Source organism: Megalobrama amblycephala, linkage group LG20, assembly GCF_018812025.1.
Source record: "Megalobrama amblycephala isolate DHTTF-2021 linkage group LG20, ASM1881202v1, whole genome shotgun sequence".
Lineage (NCBI taxonomy): Eukaryota > Metazoa > Chordata > Actinopteri > Cypriniformes > Xenocyprididae > Megalobrama > Megalobrama amblycephala.
The window spans coordinates 12,480,872-12,498,996 of NC_063063.1; the positions used below are offsets into that span (position 1 = coordinate 12,480,872).

Sequence of the window (18,125 nt, forward strand, 5' to 3'; positions counted from 1 at the left end):
TTCTCAGAATGCGGAAAAAAGGTTTATCTATGAAAACATCATTGTACATGTTATATTCTTCATAATAGCTCTTTAAACCCATTTCCTATTTATTTTTACGCATGCCCCACTTAAACTGTGATAAACACTCTTTCAGCAGCTCTCTACACTGAAGTGCTCTACTGCTCTCTCAAGGCCATTAAGTAGCAATGCACCCACTCATAGTGATTCATTCGGATTTCTGCAGCCTTCTCAAATATTTGCAGAGGAATAGAATAGAATAGAATAGAATAGAATAGAATAGAATAGAATAGAATAGAATAGAATAGAATAGAATTTTACAGCTTTTGGACATACATGAGACATGGTCTGGTGGTGTACTACCTGTACTGAGACATACAGTCAAACCAAAAATTATTCAGACATTTTTGATATTTTTGATATATTTTTACTAGTGGGTGCAGGACACTATAGTTCATTTATGTAAGTGATGATGGCAAAATAAAGTAAACTGTGACATATTATACCAAAGAAATCTTCATACAGTGGACTAACAGTAAAATTGATAAAAATTTGGAACCAAAAATTATTCAGACACTTTGAACTGACCATGTTTTGCTGAAGTGTTATCTGATATAATTAAGATTATTTTTTTCTGACACAGTTTAACTTTGAGATCTTGTCATATTTTATTACCTTTTTTTTTTTTTAACTATAGTTAATAAACTGTTAATAAATGAAATGTTCAAGGTGTCTGAATAAATTTTGGTTTGACTGTACAATAAATGCTTACTATAAACAAATCCGGAGAATTGGTGGGATGAATGGAGCATATTTAAAATAAGACATAAGGGGAAAAACATTAAAAAAAATCCTCATGGTAGATCATAAGTATGACATAAAAAGGCATAATTATGATAAAAATGTTATGATTATAACTTTTATGCAGAATTATGACTTTGTTTCTCATAATTTATGTCATAAGGTGGCCAATTATCACATAATTTGACTTTATCTGTGATTTTTTCTTTCTTTTTATGTAATAATTTTAACTTTTTTACGCATAATTATACTTAATATATATAAATTTGAGTGTTTTCCTCATAATTTCAACTATTTATCTCACAATTATGACTTTTTTTTTGTTATAATAATGTTTTTAGCAAAGCATGTTTGTTTTTGTTTTGTTTTTTCTTATGTGGCAATAATAGGCTTCCATACATCACAGTACTTTAGGAATTAAATCCAAGCAGGAAGCCATAAGCAAATAAATATCTCTCTTCATACACAAGTGTTTACCGTTTATAGGAGTACACATTCTATAAAGTTCAGCCTCCATAAAAAATAAAAATAAAAAGTTCAATGCAATTTCTAAAACATGGAATATTAACTTGCTTTCATTTTTAATGACCTGGGCCCAGTTGTTCAAAAAATAATCTGATCGAATTTCTGCTATCAGATTGAATCAAATCTTAGAAAAAGGTTTATTCAAAAGAAAAAAGGATTCTGAAATCAGATTAGATCACAAAATCCAATCTTTTGGCACAATCATCAAAGATGAACCAGTCAATAGGTAACTCCAATGGCTTCCAAACAGTTGAAGGAGAATACGAAAATGCTGTTTTGGCGGAAGCACTTAGAAGACAGACATTTGTTTATATAAAGCATATACAGTTGTATTTTTTTGAAAATGACCGATCGTTTTGCTAGATTAGACCCTTATTCCTCGTCTGGTATCGTTTAAAGCTCTTTGAAGCTGCACTGAAACTGTAATTTTGACCTTCAACCGTCAGGAGGCCATTGAAGTCCACTATAAGGAGAATAATCCTGGAATGTTTTCATCAAAAACCTTAATTACTTTTCGACTGAAGAAAGAAAGACATGGACATCTTGGATGACATGGGGGTGAGTAAATTATCAGGAAAAGTTTATTTGAAAGTGGACTAATCCTTTAAATCGTTCTTGGGTTTTTGTGTTTTTACCTCCCGCGCAGGAGGTGGCGCTAATATAAATTAACATTCTAAGCACCGCGAAGTCACGTGACACAACAATACGCCTTTTTGAAACAGTAAAGAGGACGAGTTAAACTTGTGTAATATGAAGTAATATGAAACAATATAAACAAAATACGTTTTGCCCAGCTCTTTTTATGTGCACTATCGGCAAAATATAAACAGTAGGTTTATTCCTCGGCTCGTCCAGATAAAATGCAGTAACGTTAGACGAACTCTTAAGGAGTATATATTCGTGTTATCCAGCAAACCAGACACAATGAATCAGTATTTCCGTACTTGAAATCTAGATAATAGTTTTAATCAGTCGCTCATAAAGATGGCGAGTGCGCTGCTGGAGTATGAGACGGAGATGTTTCTGAGTGTGTTCAGCACAGATGGACTGCTGATCACAGCTGAGGGGCTCGGGATGGACCGCATTCTCTTACACTTCATGAGGGTGTATTCAGAGGAAGGGCAGTCTGGTGCTCTTATTAAACACAACCACTCCTGAACAGGTGAGACAGGTGCTATACTACAACTGATCTACAGAAAGGGAGGATAGGGTTCGTTGACATGGCAAATCAAGAATTCGACAGCAGTGTGTTATGTCTTACATATTTTACATTTAGCTAATTCTTTTAATTTTATGCATGCGGTTTTATATCTTCATAAGTGAACTGCAAAGCTAAAAGGTGATACAAATGTTTGTATTGAATGAGAAAGGTACATCGTCTACATAAATATGGTACAGTAGGCTTTATAGGGTTAAAGTGATTCAATAATAATGATTAAAGTTCAGATGAAATGTATATGCCTGTTGAAGGAGTATTTTACAGAGCAGCTCCGTGCTGAAGGGGTGAGCCATCTTCCCCAGACTGTGACCAGTGATGTGCAGAGCTCTGACAGATATAATGTATACACTAAAGGAGGAGTTCTCTTTGTGACCAGCCGCATCTTAGTTGTGGACTTCCTTACGGACAGAATTCCTGCTCACCTCATAACAGGTCAGAGGAAGGTTGTGGGGAAAATAAAGCTGTTTTTATTACAATTGAATTATAAAGAAGTTTTTTCAATAATGTGTTGCTGGACTATGGAAGCACATGTGTAGCAATATTCAATTTAAAATGTAATATGTAAAATGGCAATGCATTTCTGTATTTAAAGGGTTAGTTCACCCAAAAATGAAAATAATGTAATTTATTACTCACCCTCATTCCGTTCCACACCTGTAAGACCTTCGTTAATCTTCGTTTCATTAGCATCCACAATTTTCACTCCAATACAACACGGTCCCTTCCAAATTAAGTTTTTTGTTTGTTTGTTTGTTGTTTTTTTTGGATATTACAATTTGTTGATGCTTCATTCAAGCCTGGAGAAGGCCTCGAACTGATGCAGGATCTGTGCAAGAATGGATTCACCTTTCAAGAAATTCTTCCCTCGCTGTCTTGCGTGAAAGGACATCGCCTGAGATGTGGATGAAGCGCTATGGCCAGATCCAGCTAGGCCAAGAATGATGCTTTGGTGTTTTGTCTCAAATATTTTTGTTCGTGTAATATATTATATTTAGAATATGTTCTAATTTTCAGTGCAAAATATAACCTTTGGAAAGGCATTGATGTATTGAATGGTTTTACAATATGGTGAGAAATAAATATTTTCATCAAGTGCAGTCTGATGTTTATATATATATATATTCATGTACTTTACTCTAACAATATCTCTGAAAAAATCAAACCCAGACTATATAATTAGAAAAGTATAAATGTTACAAGTGTTTAAGATTGAGCACAGCAGTGTGTAAATGAATCAAACAGAATCAGAATGTATGAACCATGTGTGTTCCTTACGGTGTCAAAGTTGGGTTTTGTTAAATTAATGTAAAGTTTTGAATGAAGTGTTTCATTTTGCAAATGATCTGAAGTGTTGTGCTACTTTGGTGTAGGGTTGTGTTAATTGTGTGTAGTGTTTTGACAAACCGGGCCCTGTTTTCAAAATTGTGCTTAAGCAATCGTAAAAAACTGTAAATGCGCGCAAGAGCCTTAAAGGGACAGACAACAAATGATGTGACTTGTCCTTAAAGGGACAGTTCAACCAAAAATGAAAATTCTGTCACTCTAAACTAGATCCAAACCTGTATTAAGTTACCCACTTTCTTAAAAAAAAACAAAAAAAACTTGTATGTAAACAACTTCTATGTTGAGTAAATAATGATTGAATTTCCCCTTTTTTTCAATTTCTTTAATACAGTAGCTTTAACAAGAAACTCATAAGAATTGTGATATATAAATTGCAATTCTGATTTTTTTCCTCAGAATTGCAAGCTTATATATGATGTTTTATTAACAAAGTTTGGGAGGAGCATGTTCAGATAATGAACCTAATTAGCACAGGTGGAGAGCATTCAGTTAATCAACTCAACCATTGTCAAGGGGTATGAATTCACCTCTGTTCATCTGAGAGTTTATCAGCATCCCTCCTCCACCCCATCTCCTCACTCATAGTTCTATCTACTTTTACCACACCGGGTGGAGTACTCTGGGTTTGGGCCAAAATTTGAGCTCTGAGCCCTCTCCCCGGACAGCACGCCAAATACGCATAACTTTACTCTATTTAATTATATGGATATGTGAACTCGTGAACTATAATATATTGTATATATTCTGACTTTAAGCCACAATTACGATCCATATAATCCTTTTTTTTTTCACTCATTGTAAAATTTATTTTTATAATATTCTCTCTATATTATGATTTTACTCAAGTAATGATTCATAAAAAATTAAAACCAAAACTAGTATGGATTAATTGTTAACATTAGGGATAAGAAAGCTGCAAACACTTTTAATTTATTTCCAAAATTAATGTACAAATGATTTTGTTCCTCTTCCGGGTTAAAATAGATGCAAATGCAATAGGAGGATTAAAATGTTAAGTACAGTAGAGGTCTTTCATGACGCTCCATATGTAATGTGAATTTGATAGGTCTTGATATAAAATAAACAGTGCTAGTTCTTGAAAGTCCTTGAATCTGGTGTCGTGGGAACCCTATTTATTTTGATTTTTTGGCGCACCAAAAATATTCTCGTCACTTTATAATATTAATATTGAACCACTGTACTCACTTGAACTGATTTAAATATGTTTTTAGTACCTTTATGGATCTTGAGAGAGGAAATGTCATTGCTGGCTATGCAAGCCTCAACAAAAATATCTTAATTTGTGTTCCGAAGATTAACAAAGGTCTTACGGGTGTGGAACAGCATGAGGGTGAGTAATAAATGACAGAATTTTCATTTTTGGGTGAACTAACCCTTTAAATTTACATTTTTGTTATTATATGTGCAATGTTTGGAGCAAAATGATTATTGTCTTTACGCAATGATTGACAGGGCGGGGCGGAGACTGAATCGGCTCGAAATACATTTTCCAATCCACATTAAATTTTGCTACATTAATTGTGGGATATTTCATGAAAATGCAATCATAACTGAGTTCAAATGCAATTAAAAATAAAAATAACATTTAAATGGTCATTTTGCTACAGTTTTTTCTTGAATATTTTAAACATATATAATAATTTCTATAATACATTTTAATTTTAATTTTGCTACTTATAAAGTAGGGCTGCACGATTAATTGCACGAGATTGTCATGCGTGTCTCATCAGTAAAGCCGGTTCTGTGATTAGCGGTAAATGTCCATCACCTGCTTTCAAATGGAGCGGCACTTAATATACAGAGCCGTAGTTCGCGGACAAGCTACGCAATATCGTGTTCATAATCGCAGATGAATCGCTTTCGATTACGAACGCGATATTGCGTAGCTTGTCCGCGAACTACGGCTCTGTATATTAAGTGCCACTCCATTTGAAAGCAGGTGATGGACATTTACCGCTAATCACAGAACCGGCTTTACTGACGAGACACGCATGACAAAAGCATGCGATTAATCGTGCAGCCCTATTATAAAGCATTAAAATACATGTTTAAATTATATGTTAAAACTAGTGTAGGAAATAGCAAATGTAAATTATATTATTGAATTTGAATGATCATTTTGCTCCAAACATTGCACATATAGTATGGAAAATGTAAATTTAAATACAGAAATGCATTGCCATTTTACATATTGCATTGCCATTTTGCATATTACATTTTAAATTAAATTCCTTACTGGACTGAATAATATTATTGTGTATTTGCTCAGGAATCTTGGTGTATCGTGCCCATAAGATCATTGAGTCTTGTCAGGAGGCTTTCATTCTAAGACTTTATAGGCAGAAAAACAAGACTGGGTTCATCAAGGCCTTTACGGACAAGGCCACATCCTTCTCTTCTGGCTTCTGTAAAGTCGAACGTGTCATGAGAAACCTGTTTGTGAAGAAGCTTTTTCTTTGGCCAAGGTATGGTGGCTTTATTTTTAAATTTTTAAATTTTTAAATGCATGTTTGAGCTGCTTTAACTGAAAGTAACTTGTGTTGACAGATCTTAAAATATGTCAGTGCCATTTTTTTTGTCTCAAGATGCACACCAGTAATGTTTTTGTCTTGTAAACGTTTATAAAAGCTATTTAAATGCCCTAATTGAACTAAGGCCTAATCCTGGCTTAGGCTAAGCCCTGTCTGTGAAACCGAGCCATAGGGTATTTGATTTTTGGGGGTGAATGTTTTATAAATCTTGTGTATTTGCAACATGATTTTATCTGCTAGATTCCAAGCATCAGTAAACACAACACTGGACAAACACAAGCCGGATGTGGTGGAGCTGCATGTGTCTTTGACTCCAGCGATGAGAGCCATTCAGAGCTCTATTTTGGACATTATGAATGCCTGCTTGAAAGAGCTGAAGCGCTACAATCCCACTCTGGAAGCAGAAGACCTCTCTCTGGAGAACAGCCTGGGCACTTCCTTTGAGAAAGTGAGAAATCCTCATATTCACTGTTTAATTTGTTTTTTTTATTTTTACATTTTTGACTCTACCTTAGATTTTAGTTCTTAAATTATGTCTGTGGATATTATTAATAGTTACAAATAAATTGTATTTATGTTTTTATTTATTTTTATAATAATAACACCCTGAGCACTTCCAGAGAAAGTGAAAAATTCATAGAGCTGTACGTTGATAATACTGTATAACATTACAAAAAAATCACAATACCACTAAAATAAACTATAATAAAATTAATAATAATAGTTATTATAACTACAACATATTTATAATATTTTATATTTATATTTTACAATTTAATTTATTTGTTTCATTTTACTTTGACCATGCTTATTAATAATGGCTATATGTAAGTATTATTTAATGCTATAAATAAATGATTATAATTTTTTTTATATTAATTTGAAATTGTATACATTGCTGAGCAAATACTGTATATAGGCAATTATTTAAAACACACACACACACACACACACACACACATATATATATATATATATATATATATATATATATATATATATATATATATATATATATATATATATAAACTGATGTGAGTTGTTGTAAATTGTAAGTTGCTGATCATGTTTTTCCATATGTAGACAATTCGTCATTACCTTGACCCACTGTGGCATCAGCTGGGGTCCAGGACCAAGTCTCTCGTTCAGGACCTGAAGATTTTAAGAACTCTTCTTCTCTACCTCACTCAGTATGACTGTGTCACCTTCCTCAATCTGCTGGAGTCTTTGAGAACCAGCCAGAAAAGCTTTGGTAGTAATTCAGGTACAGTCAGCTGATCTGTTGCTCTATTTGTAACTCTTCAGAGATGGAGTAAATCATAGTCTGTAGACTCACCTGATTCTTTTTGTTCCATTCTGAATCAGGTTGGTTATTCCTGGACTCAAGCACATCAATGTTTATAAATGCTCGCAGCCGTGTGTATCGCATTCAGGAGTCAAAGAAGAAACTGAAAGTTGGAGAGACTGACCAGAAACAGAGTTCTCTAGGTACAATATTTCATGTATTATGTGTTTACATACTTATTTCCTTTTTTAAACATAGGCATGCTAGTATCTTCTTTTCTGTTTGTGTTTAAAACTAGCCCCTCCAAAAAGAGAGCTTGTGCTTGAGAAAAATCCAAAGTGGGAAGCACTAACAGAGGTGCTACAGGAGATTGAGAAAGAAAACAGCAGCTCTGAATGTGAACCAGGTAAAACCATTTCATTTCAACAGTAAATCAACAGTACATTGTTTCATGACTTGCATTCATATGCAAAGCATCAAGGCCCTGTTTACACCTGGTATTAAGATGCGTTTTGGTCGATTGGAACACAAGTGGATGATGCTAAATACAGGTTTAAACAGGGTCTGAAACATTTTGAGCTTGTCCACTTTCAACCACTGCCAGAGGTAGTCGAAAACGCATTCGACCGGATTGCTTTCATAGTGTAAACGCTCATGTGGTCGAATATGTTTGGATGTGTTCGAACAGCTGCAAAAGACCACCTACTCTCCGCCTACTGACTTAAAGGATTAGTTCACTTTCAAATTAAAATTTCCTGATAATTTACTCACCCCCATGTCATCCAAGATGTTCATGTCTTTCTTCAGTCGAAAAGAAATGAAGGTTTTTGATGAAAACATTCCATTTTTTTCCATATAATGGACTTCAATGGCCTCCAAATGGTTGAAGGTCAAAATTACAGTTTCAGTGCCGCTTCAAAGCATTATACGCGATCCCAGATGTGAAATAAGGGTCTTATCTAGAGAAACGTTTGCTCATTTTCTAAAAAATAAATACAAATTTTATACACTTTAAACATAAATGCTTATCTTGAACTAGCTCTCTCTTCTTCTTCTCTATTTGAATTCCGGCAGTGTAGATGCTGCTAAGTGTATTACTGCCCTCCACAGGTAAAAGTTTGAACTAAATTGTCATATACAATATGCTTGTGCAAGTTATAACAATTAGTTCAAACTTTGACCCAAGATGAGCATTTATGGTTAAAACGTTTTTTTTTTTTTTTTTTTTTTTTTTTGAAAATGAGTGATGGTCTGGGATTGCGATTTGAAGCTGCACTGAAACTGTAATTTTGACCTTCAACCGTTTGGGGTCCATTGAAGTCCACTACATGGAGAAAAATTCTGGAATGTTTTAATCAAAAACCTTCATTTCTTTTCGAAAATAAGAAAGAAGGACATGGACATCTTGGATGACATGGGGGTGAGTAAATTATCAGGAAATTTTCATTTGAAAGTGAACTAATCCTTTAATGTGTCAACATTATGGGAAGTGCGCTAGCTAGATGAGATTTAAATTTTGTCCGCTGAAGACCCGGGTTTGGTTTGAAGATGAAAAATGTGCCAAGCACAATGTTCTCTCACCATTCCTGATTTGTAACATGCACTCAAAGCATTCGGCGTGGTCTTGCAGCTATCAGAGCAGTAATGAAAGCTGCAAATGTAAATTGTGTGGGCATATTTAGATTGAAAGATCAAAATATCTGAAAAAGCCCATACATTTACCCACCCATAGACCCTATCCCTCGCCGAAATCAGGACAGAAGGGGTTGAAACTGGACAAAAGAGACGGATTACAACATCTGGTGTAAACGGGAATGTGTTTCCCTCATCCACTTGTGATCCAATCGACCAAAACACATCTTAATACCAGGTGTAAACAGGGCCTAAGTTAAATTTGTTCTCTGTACATCAGGCCGTGTGTTGATATGTGCCAGTGATGACAGAACATGTGCTCAGCTGAAGGAATATATCCAAAAAGGAGCAGAACACCTACTGAATCGCCTTTATTCACGCACCATTGGGAAAGAAGATCCTCAGCCTGATCTACTGAAGTTTGACAAAGGCTGGCCCAAGAAGGACAGCGCTAAGAGCAAAGGGAAGAATGGGCAGCCGAAAAGACCCAAAGCTAAATCAAAGAGACCAACAAAGATCGAGAGACCGTCGAGAGACTCTCAGATGGAGGGGCAGGAAGATGGAGCTGAAAAAGACCTGATTGGGAACAGTGAAGATGAAGGAGGACTGGCTGAAGAGGTGGAGGAGGAAGAGGAAGAAGAAGAGATACTTTTAGATCTCTCTTCGGATGACTACTATGGAATTCTTAAAGAGCCACTGACTGTCATTCACCCACTGAAGGGTTGCAGCGACCCCTACAGTTTGACACGGGTGTTGCATGAGGTTGACCCCATGTTTGTTGTTTTGTATGATGCTGAACTCAGTTTTGTGCGGCAACTGGAGATTTATAAAGCTAGCAGGCCAGGAAAACCTCTCCGGTGCGTATATTGGCATGGAGCAAATGTATATACTAAGAAACACTTGGCAGTACTCACATTACACTACTGTTCAAAAATGTAGGCTTGGTCATTTGAAATCTTTTTAATGTTTTTGAAAGCTGCTCATCAAGGCTGTATTTATTTGATTAAAATACAGTAAAAACAGTAATGATGTGAAATATTATTACAATTTAAAATAACTGTTTTCTATTTAAATATATTTTAAAATGTAATTTAATCCTGTTATGGCAAAGCTGAATTTTCAACAGCCATTACTCCAGTCTTCAGCGAAAGTCATTCTAATGTGCTGTTTTGTGCTCCAGAAACATTTCTTATTATTATCAATCAAAATTATTTTTGTGGAAACTGTGATTTAAATTTTTTTTCTTCATGATTTTGAATGAATAGAATGTTCAACAGAACAGCATTTGTTTAAAATAGAAATGTTTTGTAACAAATGTTTTTACTATCACTTTTGATCAATTTAATGCATCCTCGATAAATACAAATTAATAAAAGTATTAATTTCTTATAAAAAAAAAATCATACTTTCCCCAAACTTTTGAACGGTACTGTATTCATTTATATACTTATATATATTTATAATATTAATAATTGATCTGGTTTACTTATATAAATAAATAATATAAAAAATATTATGTACTATTTATATTATTTTTTTCCTCTTTTAGTGTGTATTTTCTTATATATGGAGGTTCAACAGAAGAACAAAGGTATCTTACAGTTTTGAGCAAAGAGAAACAAGCATTTGAGCACCTCATAAGGTTAGCAGAATATATCCTGTTTTCTGAGAAATTGAGTTCAATACCATTCATATTTTTTGTGACAACACTCATTTTAAAAGCTTCTCTCTCTCTCTCTCTCTCTCTCTCTCTCTCTCTCTCTCTCTTTAAAATAGGGAAAAAGCCAGTATGGTTGTGCCAGAAGAGAGAGAAGGTAGAGAGGACACCAATCTAGATCTTGTCCGCAGTCAGGAACCCGCCAGTGCCACCACCAACACCCGCAAAGCAGGTAAACCTCCACCATTCCACCTGAAATATTCACGCAACACATTTTTATTAGTTCACAATGTCTAATGTGCTGATAGAAAATAGTCATCTGTCTAAATAAATAGAATATCTGTGCCATATTGGGTTTCAGCCACTAGTAGAGGGTATACTATACGTAATGTTGTTGTGACGCCCAAGTTTATTTGTAGAATTAATTTTTTTTAGAATTTAAAGGGGTCATGAAGTGAGAAATCAAATTTTCCTTTTCTATTAAAACATCCTTTACGTTTCAGAACTCAAAACTTCCTTGTTAGTCCAAAAAACGCTTCTATTGAAACCAAGCTCTGCAAACAACTCGTTTCGGATTTTGTCACATTATGACATAATAGTGTGATGAAAGACCGCCTCTGCAGAATCAGATCAGTGCCTACTTCAGCATCATTGCTACTTTGGCCCCGCCCACCGGTGCGTTAGTAAGATGAGAAGGAGAGAGAGAGATACAGGATTGCTAAACTAAAAATAATGTCTCAGTAGAGCATTGATTGTTTGTTCGGTTCATTTCACTGTAGATTCTTTGGTAAAGCAATTTTGGTATAGGCTTTGCAAACAGACTTTTACTTTAAGATATGGACCTGACAGCCATTCAACAATATAAATAAGTAACTGTTAATTCTAATGCCTGATCTGTGATTTCTGATATGTAATGATTCATGTACAGTCAGATGTTCTTTGTCTCGTTTATTGCTGTTTGTGTCAGTAAATCAAGCCAGTGACTAAACAGTCAACTTCACATTGTTTCTCTTAGTAGCCTGAAAATAATCTGTTTTTTATATTGTGATTAAATTATATACAGAAAGTGATCAAATGACCCTCCCTTGATAATCACTGGAGCTGTCAATCAAACAGTGCGATTTTATCAGTGAGTGAGTTCTGGATTATAACTCCCATTATAATCACTGACACTGTCTACACTGCACAATGAATGTTCTTATATCATGTTTGCACTGTTAGTTATGATGAAAGCATTTATGAGAGTGCAGAAATCGAGTTGCTCTGCCAAGATCACTGCTTTCATGCGCTAAACAGACGTCTGTCATCGGCAATGCTCATCCGTTCATGCGACGTGAGTAGATCCAAATATAATGCTATTATCAACACTTTTGTTTAACACGATGGTTTAATCTCGACAGCTTTAATGGTAAAAACGTAGTAAAAGTTGTCAAAAGAGTTTCACATATAATAATTATTTCATATGAAATGATGTTAGCCAATCACAGCAGTGGGCGTTAACTTTGAAGTCTCACAGCAGACACGCCCCTTCCAACAGAGCATTCAGGGTAGAAAATGGCCTCTAATTTCTATATTATGACATTTTTTTTTTTTTTTTTAAAAATCTTACTAACGTTATAAGTGCACATTAGGAAACATTATGACAAAAAATGAAATTCATGACCCCTTTAATTTAGCTAAAATAGTCTAGAATTGAATGAAACCATTTATGGGTTATGGGTCATAGTATTAATGTGATCAGTTTACTGGTAACAATTGTTCATCTCTATTGTGCATGCTTGAAAACCTTTTGCAAACATTTTTTTTCTTTAATTAGGAGGTCGTGAAGAAGTTAAAGAGCCTCATCGAATCATAGTTGACATGAGAGAGTTCCGCAGTGAGCTCCCTTCCCTTCTGCATCAACGTGGTCTCGACATTGAACCGGTCACCTTAGAGGTTGGCGACTACATATTGACTTCTGAGATCTGCGTAGAGCGCAAAAGTGTCAGTGACCTCATTGGTTCCCTGCAGAGTGGGCGTCTCTACACTCAATGCCTCTCTATGAGTCGATTCTATCGTCGCCCTGTGCTGCTTATCGAGTTTGACCCCGCGAAGCCTTTCTCCCTTGTGGCCCGCAGTGACTTTCGTCAGGAGATCTCTGCCAGCGACGTCACCTCCAAACTGACCCTCCTCACCCTCCATTTCCCTCGCTTGAGGCTGCTCTGGTGCCCGTCTCCCTATGTGACAGCAGAGCTGTTTCAGGAGCTCAAAAACGGCCGCCCAGAGCCTGACGCCGCCGCAGCTCAGGCCGTTACGGCGGAATCAGAGACCGTGACAGAGTCAGCAGACCTGTACAATCCCGGACCTTACGACTTCTTGCTTCGTATGCCTGGAGTCAGTGTAAAAAATTTCAAGAGCCTTATAAAGCACGCTTCCTGTCTGGCTGATCTTATAACATTTAGCCAGGAAAGGCTCAGTGAGATATTGGGTAGTAGCAGCAATGCCAGACAGCTTTATGAATTTCTGCACAATTCCATGAATGTGGTGCCTGTTCAGAAGAACAAGTAGATATTATCAAAAGAAAGAAAAGTATTTTGTGCTGTAATCTCAGGTTTGGTAATTGTGCCTTGTCAAAGGAGTTTTATATTCATATTTATTGTGAAATTGTTACATAAGAAGCAGTGAATGAATTATTGTATTCCTGAATATTTAAATACCTTTTCAATTGTAGTTTTGTAATGACTTGTGATGTAGCATATAGATAGGTGCGTATTGCAGATAACTAGACATTTAAATACAGTTATTTGCTAATCAGATGTTTGATTTTTTTTATCTTGGCATTGGCTGGAGGCAAATTTCCACATATTTCCACTCTTAGAAAATGTTAAAGGTTTTTATCAAGATTAAAATAAAGTATTTCTGCCATTATCTCTGTGTATTCAAAATGTAACATAGTAAATGTAACTTAACTTAGTATAGTTCACCGAAAAAAAAAAATTCTGCCATTTACTTGTCCTTGATGTTGTTCCAAAACTATAAGACTTATTTGACTATTTTCACATTGACTCAGTTTTTCCATACAAACGAAGTTTAATTATTTTGGGGGTTAACTGTACCTTTAACTAATATTATGTAAATTAACATTTGTAATAAATTAATAATAATAAATTAATATAATTCATTTATTAATTTGTAATAAATTAATATACACTACCGGTCAAAAGTTTGGAAACATTACTATTTTTAATGTTTTTGAACAAAGTCTCTTATGCTTATTAAGGCTGCATTTATTTCATAATACATACAGAAAAAACAATAATATTGTGAAATATTACAATTTAAACTTATGGTTTTCTATTTTAATATAATTTATTTATGTGATGCAAAGCTGAATTTTCAGCATCATTTCTCCAGTCTTCAGTGTCACATGATCCTTCAGAAATCATTCTAATATGCTGATTTGATACTCAGTTATTATCAATGTTTGAAACATTTGTGTTGCTTAATATTTTTTTGGAAACTGTGATACTTTTTCCAGGATTCATTGATGAATAAAAGGTTAAAAAGAACAGCATTTATTCAAAATATAAATCTTTTCTAACAATATAAATCGTTATCACTTTTTATCAATTTAACACATCCGTGCTGAATAATAGTATTAATTTCTTTCAAAAAAAAAAAAAAAAAAGAGAAAAAATTACTGACCCCAAACTTTTGAACAGTAGTGTATATTCTTACAAAATATTTCTATTTTAAATAAATGTTGATATTTTTTTACTTTTTATTAATCAAAGAATCCTGAAATTTCCAACATTGATAATAAATCAGCATATTAGAATGATTTCTGAAGGATCATGTGACACTGAAGACTGGAGTAATGATGCTGACAATTCAGCTTTGCATCACAGAAATAAATTATATTTTAAAGTATATTAAAATAGAAAACCATAATTTTAAATTGTAATAACATTTCACAATATTTTAGTTTTTTCTGTATTTATTATGAAATAAATGCAGCCTTAATGAGCATAATAGACTTGGTTCAAAAACATTAAAAATAGTAATGTTTCCAAACTTTTGACTGGTAGTGTATATAAAAATATGTAATAAAAAAAGTACGTTATATTATAACATACAAAAAGGCAGGAACAACAATAGCGCCCCCTTATGGTGATTGGCCTCACACACCTCTCACCCTGTTTTCGTCACTGAGTTCAGACGAACACACCAGCAGCGGCCATCTTACTTCCTCAAAAAAAAAAAAAAAAAAAAAAAAAAAAAAAACTTCAGTCCCAAAGAAAAACAGAATCAATCCCTGGATACATGGGTGACCACATCAATGACAGTTATGGAGCATTAAACCAAGGGGCTACGACAAGCAAGCTAGACGCAGCTATAGGGAACAGGGTAAGAAGCGACATCATATGACAGTAAATGATTTAATGTGTAGCGTTGGAGTTTTCGTGCTAGCCTGTTTGCTCATGTGAGGATTGAGCCATTGACACATGATTGTCATGTCGTGATATACACGCTAAAATAAAAACATTAACGCGATATAGTTTAAATATTCTTGGCTGAGCTTTAGATTACTTGTAAATCGTGAAATATTAGATGCTTGCAGTAGGCTAGTAGCATGCTAACTTACAGTATTGTCTGTAAACATTGAGTTGTGATGTGTGTGGATCAATAACTGCTGTTTCACTTGATGTTTATGTTAAGACAGTGGGCTTTACATGTTGAGCCCTTCAGTATCAGATACAGCAGGCCCAGGAGGAAGGGTCTGTTGATGATCTAATAATCTAAGTTAAACACACTGCAAGTTTTTGCATCCTGTTTGTATCTCTTTGACTCTCTTGGTGAAACAGAAACTCCTGAATGAGAGTCAACAACCTGATAGATCTGCTGTCTTCAAACAACTCGTGAGATATATACAGGTGTAACTTTATACGGGAAGCTCTGTGAACACTAACGTTAGACTCCACTCCACTTCATGTCATCGCAAGTGATGAATGTCTGAAATCAAATACTCTGTAGTGCTGCTTGTATGCTAGATTTATGCTCTGTGATGTGGTTTTGATTTGAAATGAATTATCGACAACCAAATCAATATTTCACCTGCTAAAAAAAATGTTTTTATGATACGCAAATGTTGTTTTTAATCCTTGTGTTGCCTAGAATTTTTTTTAACAGTTATTACAAATTTATGCTAAAATGTTGTAAATTTAAACTGAAACATAAAAATAAAAGCTAATTCAAAATACGAATTAAAGCCGTAATATGTTTTTTTTTTATTTCTTCGGTAAAATATCCAAAAACCTCTAGTCCAGTGTTATAAATTTTGTTCGCTTGAGTACTTACAATATCCCACATGTTTTCAACTATTTGTAAATCGTGAGAAAATCGCGACTTTAACCAAGGATATGGGACGTGTCCGGGAGTCGCCTGTCAATTGCGTCATATGTTATCCTCGGTTTTATTTTGTAGAAACCATGGAAACACCAAAGACGCTTTAATATATTACGTGTTTTATTAGACAAGGGAACAACTGTTTGGTCACGTTTATAGACAGTAAACGAATTATTGTTATGTGTCTCAACATTTTTAGTCTTATTGTTTAAATCTGGTTTTCTGAGAATACCATGCTTTTATCATGCCTCAGAGAAAAACTATTTTGTCAGATGGCTAATACAGCATTTTCTCCATCATACAATAGCCTACATTTTAAAATGAATTGCATGCCATTTATTTATCAACACAAGAAAAAACTAAACACATTTATCCACTGGGTTCTTATAATAAACCCACATTTATTAATATGATATTCTAATATAGATCTAGCGTACTGCAGTGTGCAACAGTGTCTCACAGCAGCCGCCAAGCAAACGCACAGAGTAACGTTATAACATAATTTTCAACACAGTCAAATGTCTCTAATATGATAAACAGAGCTATGTTACCTCATACTTATGACCGGAAAAGCGGAAGCGGTGGTTGCGGCATAATAAGAGCTCCCCTGTTCGCGAGGTGTGTGCATGTCACGTCCGTCTCTAATTATCGCTCCAGCGACCTCGTTCAGCTCCAACAGCACTCGCCCTGCTCTGCTTCATACTACAGTAACATTAATAATCTCATCCATGAACATGATTTCTGCCCGTGTCCTATCAGATTCTTTTCCACTGACTGTGAGGTGAAGACGACATCTCCCACGATTCCACGCTCAAACTCGGCGTCATCAAGCTACACCCTAGTGGCGAAAGATTTACATATTGTAGCTTAAATAGCATATAAATAATACTAAAAGCACAGCACTGATTTTGCTGCAGTCTAGCATTTATTTGGCTGCAGTGGTAAGTTGGTAACTTTATTTTTGTGTCATTTGTATTCCTTCTTTTTTTTATATAGTTTGTGATATATCTTATTGGCAGACCCACAGCAGTACAGCTATTGACCCCTTTGTAAATCTCACTTGACTTTGGGATGTGCACTGTGGAAACTGACTGTAAATTTTACATTTATGCATATCAACAGACAACTAGGATTGATCAACAAAACATTTTAGTATACATATGTAAACATTTTATTGATTCCCTTCAGGTATTATTAATGGACCATTGGTAAAAAAATTAAACTTAAAGTTTGCCTTTAACCCTCTTTGAGGAAGTTGAGCACAAGTGCTGGGTTAAATAAACTAAACATTTATCCTGTGCCAGCCCACCTTGTTGCTTTCCTTTGATGAACACATGGAAGTCATTGCTCATGTTTCCAGCACCACACATGAAAAGGATCAAGCATCTGGGTTTGCTTTTTAATTGGAGTTTGATATTTTCCAGAGTATTTAGTCATGGCTCATAGTATGCTGTCTCAGCAGAATCAGGTTCAGATCCCTGACATTGAAGCCACTTGCGACAGATTAAATGTTGGCCACTGTGAAGGAGAAGCTATGGTGGTGGTAATAGGTTGAATGGGGAACTAGAGCTCGAGGGCACACCTTCCTAAAGGAAAACCAAGTGTTGTAACTTCCTTACTAGAACAATGCTTGTTGCAACAGATATGAAACAAGAACTTGTTCAGTTATTAAAGTCACTTTGTGGTCAGTTGATGCTTGATCTGTATGTTGGTCATCAGGGTATG

General features: G+C 34.9%; 2 protein-coding genes across 2 annotated transcripts in view; both read left to right on the forward strand.

Annotated features, from left to right (window-relative positions):
- The first annotated feature begins 1,942 nt into the window (after positions 1-1,942).
- ercc4 (excision repair cross-complementation group 4) lies at positions 1,943-13,922 on the forward strand. The gene is given in 12 exon segments (XM_048170977.1): positions 1,943-2,439; positions 2,441-2,488; positions 2,797-2,977; positions 6,180-6,375; positions 6,682-6,889; positions 7,525-7,705; positions 7,807-7,929; positions 8,025-8,132; positions 9,639-10,215; positions 10,908-11,000; positions 11,135-11,247; positions 12,832-13,922. Coding segments are annotated over 12 exon segments (2,688 nt in total). The 5' UTR covers positions 1,943-2,310; the 3' UTR covers positions 13,563-13,922.
- A 1,162-nt stretch (positions 13,923-15,084) lies between these two features.
- The window catches only part of mrtfba (myocardin related transcription factor Ba), a 36,212-nt gene continuing 33,171 nt past the window's right edge, over positions 15,085-18,125 (forward strand). The window contains 1 exon segment of the mRNA XM_048170328.1: positions 15,085-15,401. The gene's annotated coding sequence lies outside the window, so the exon portion shown is untranslated.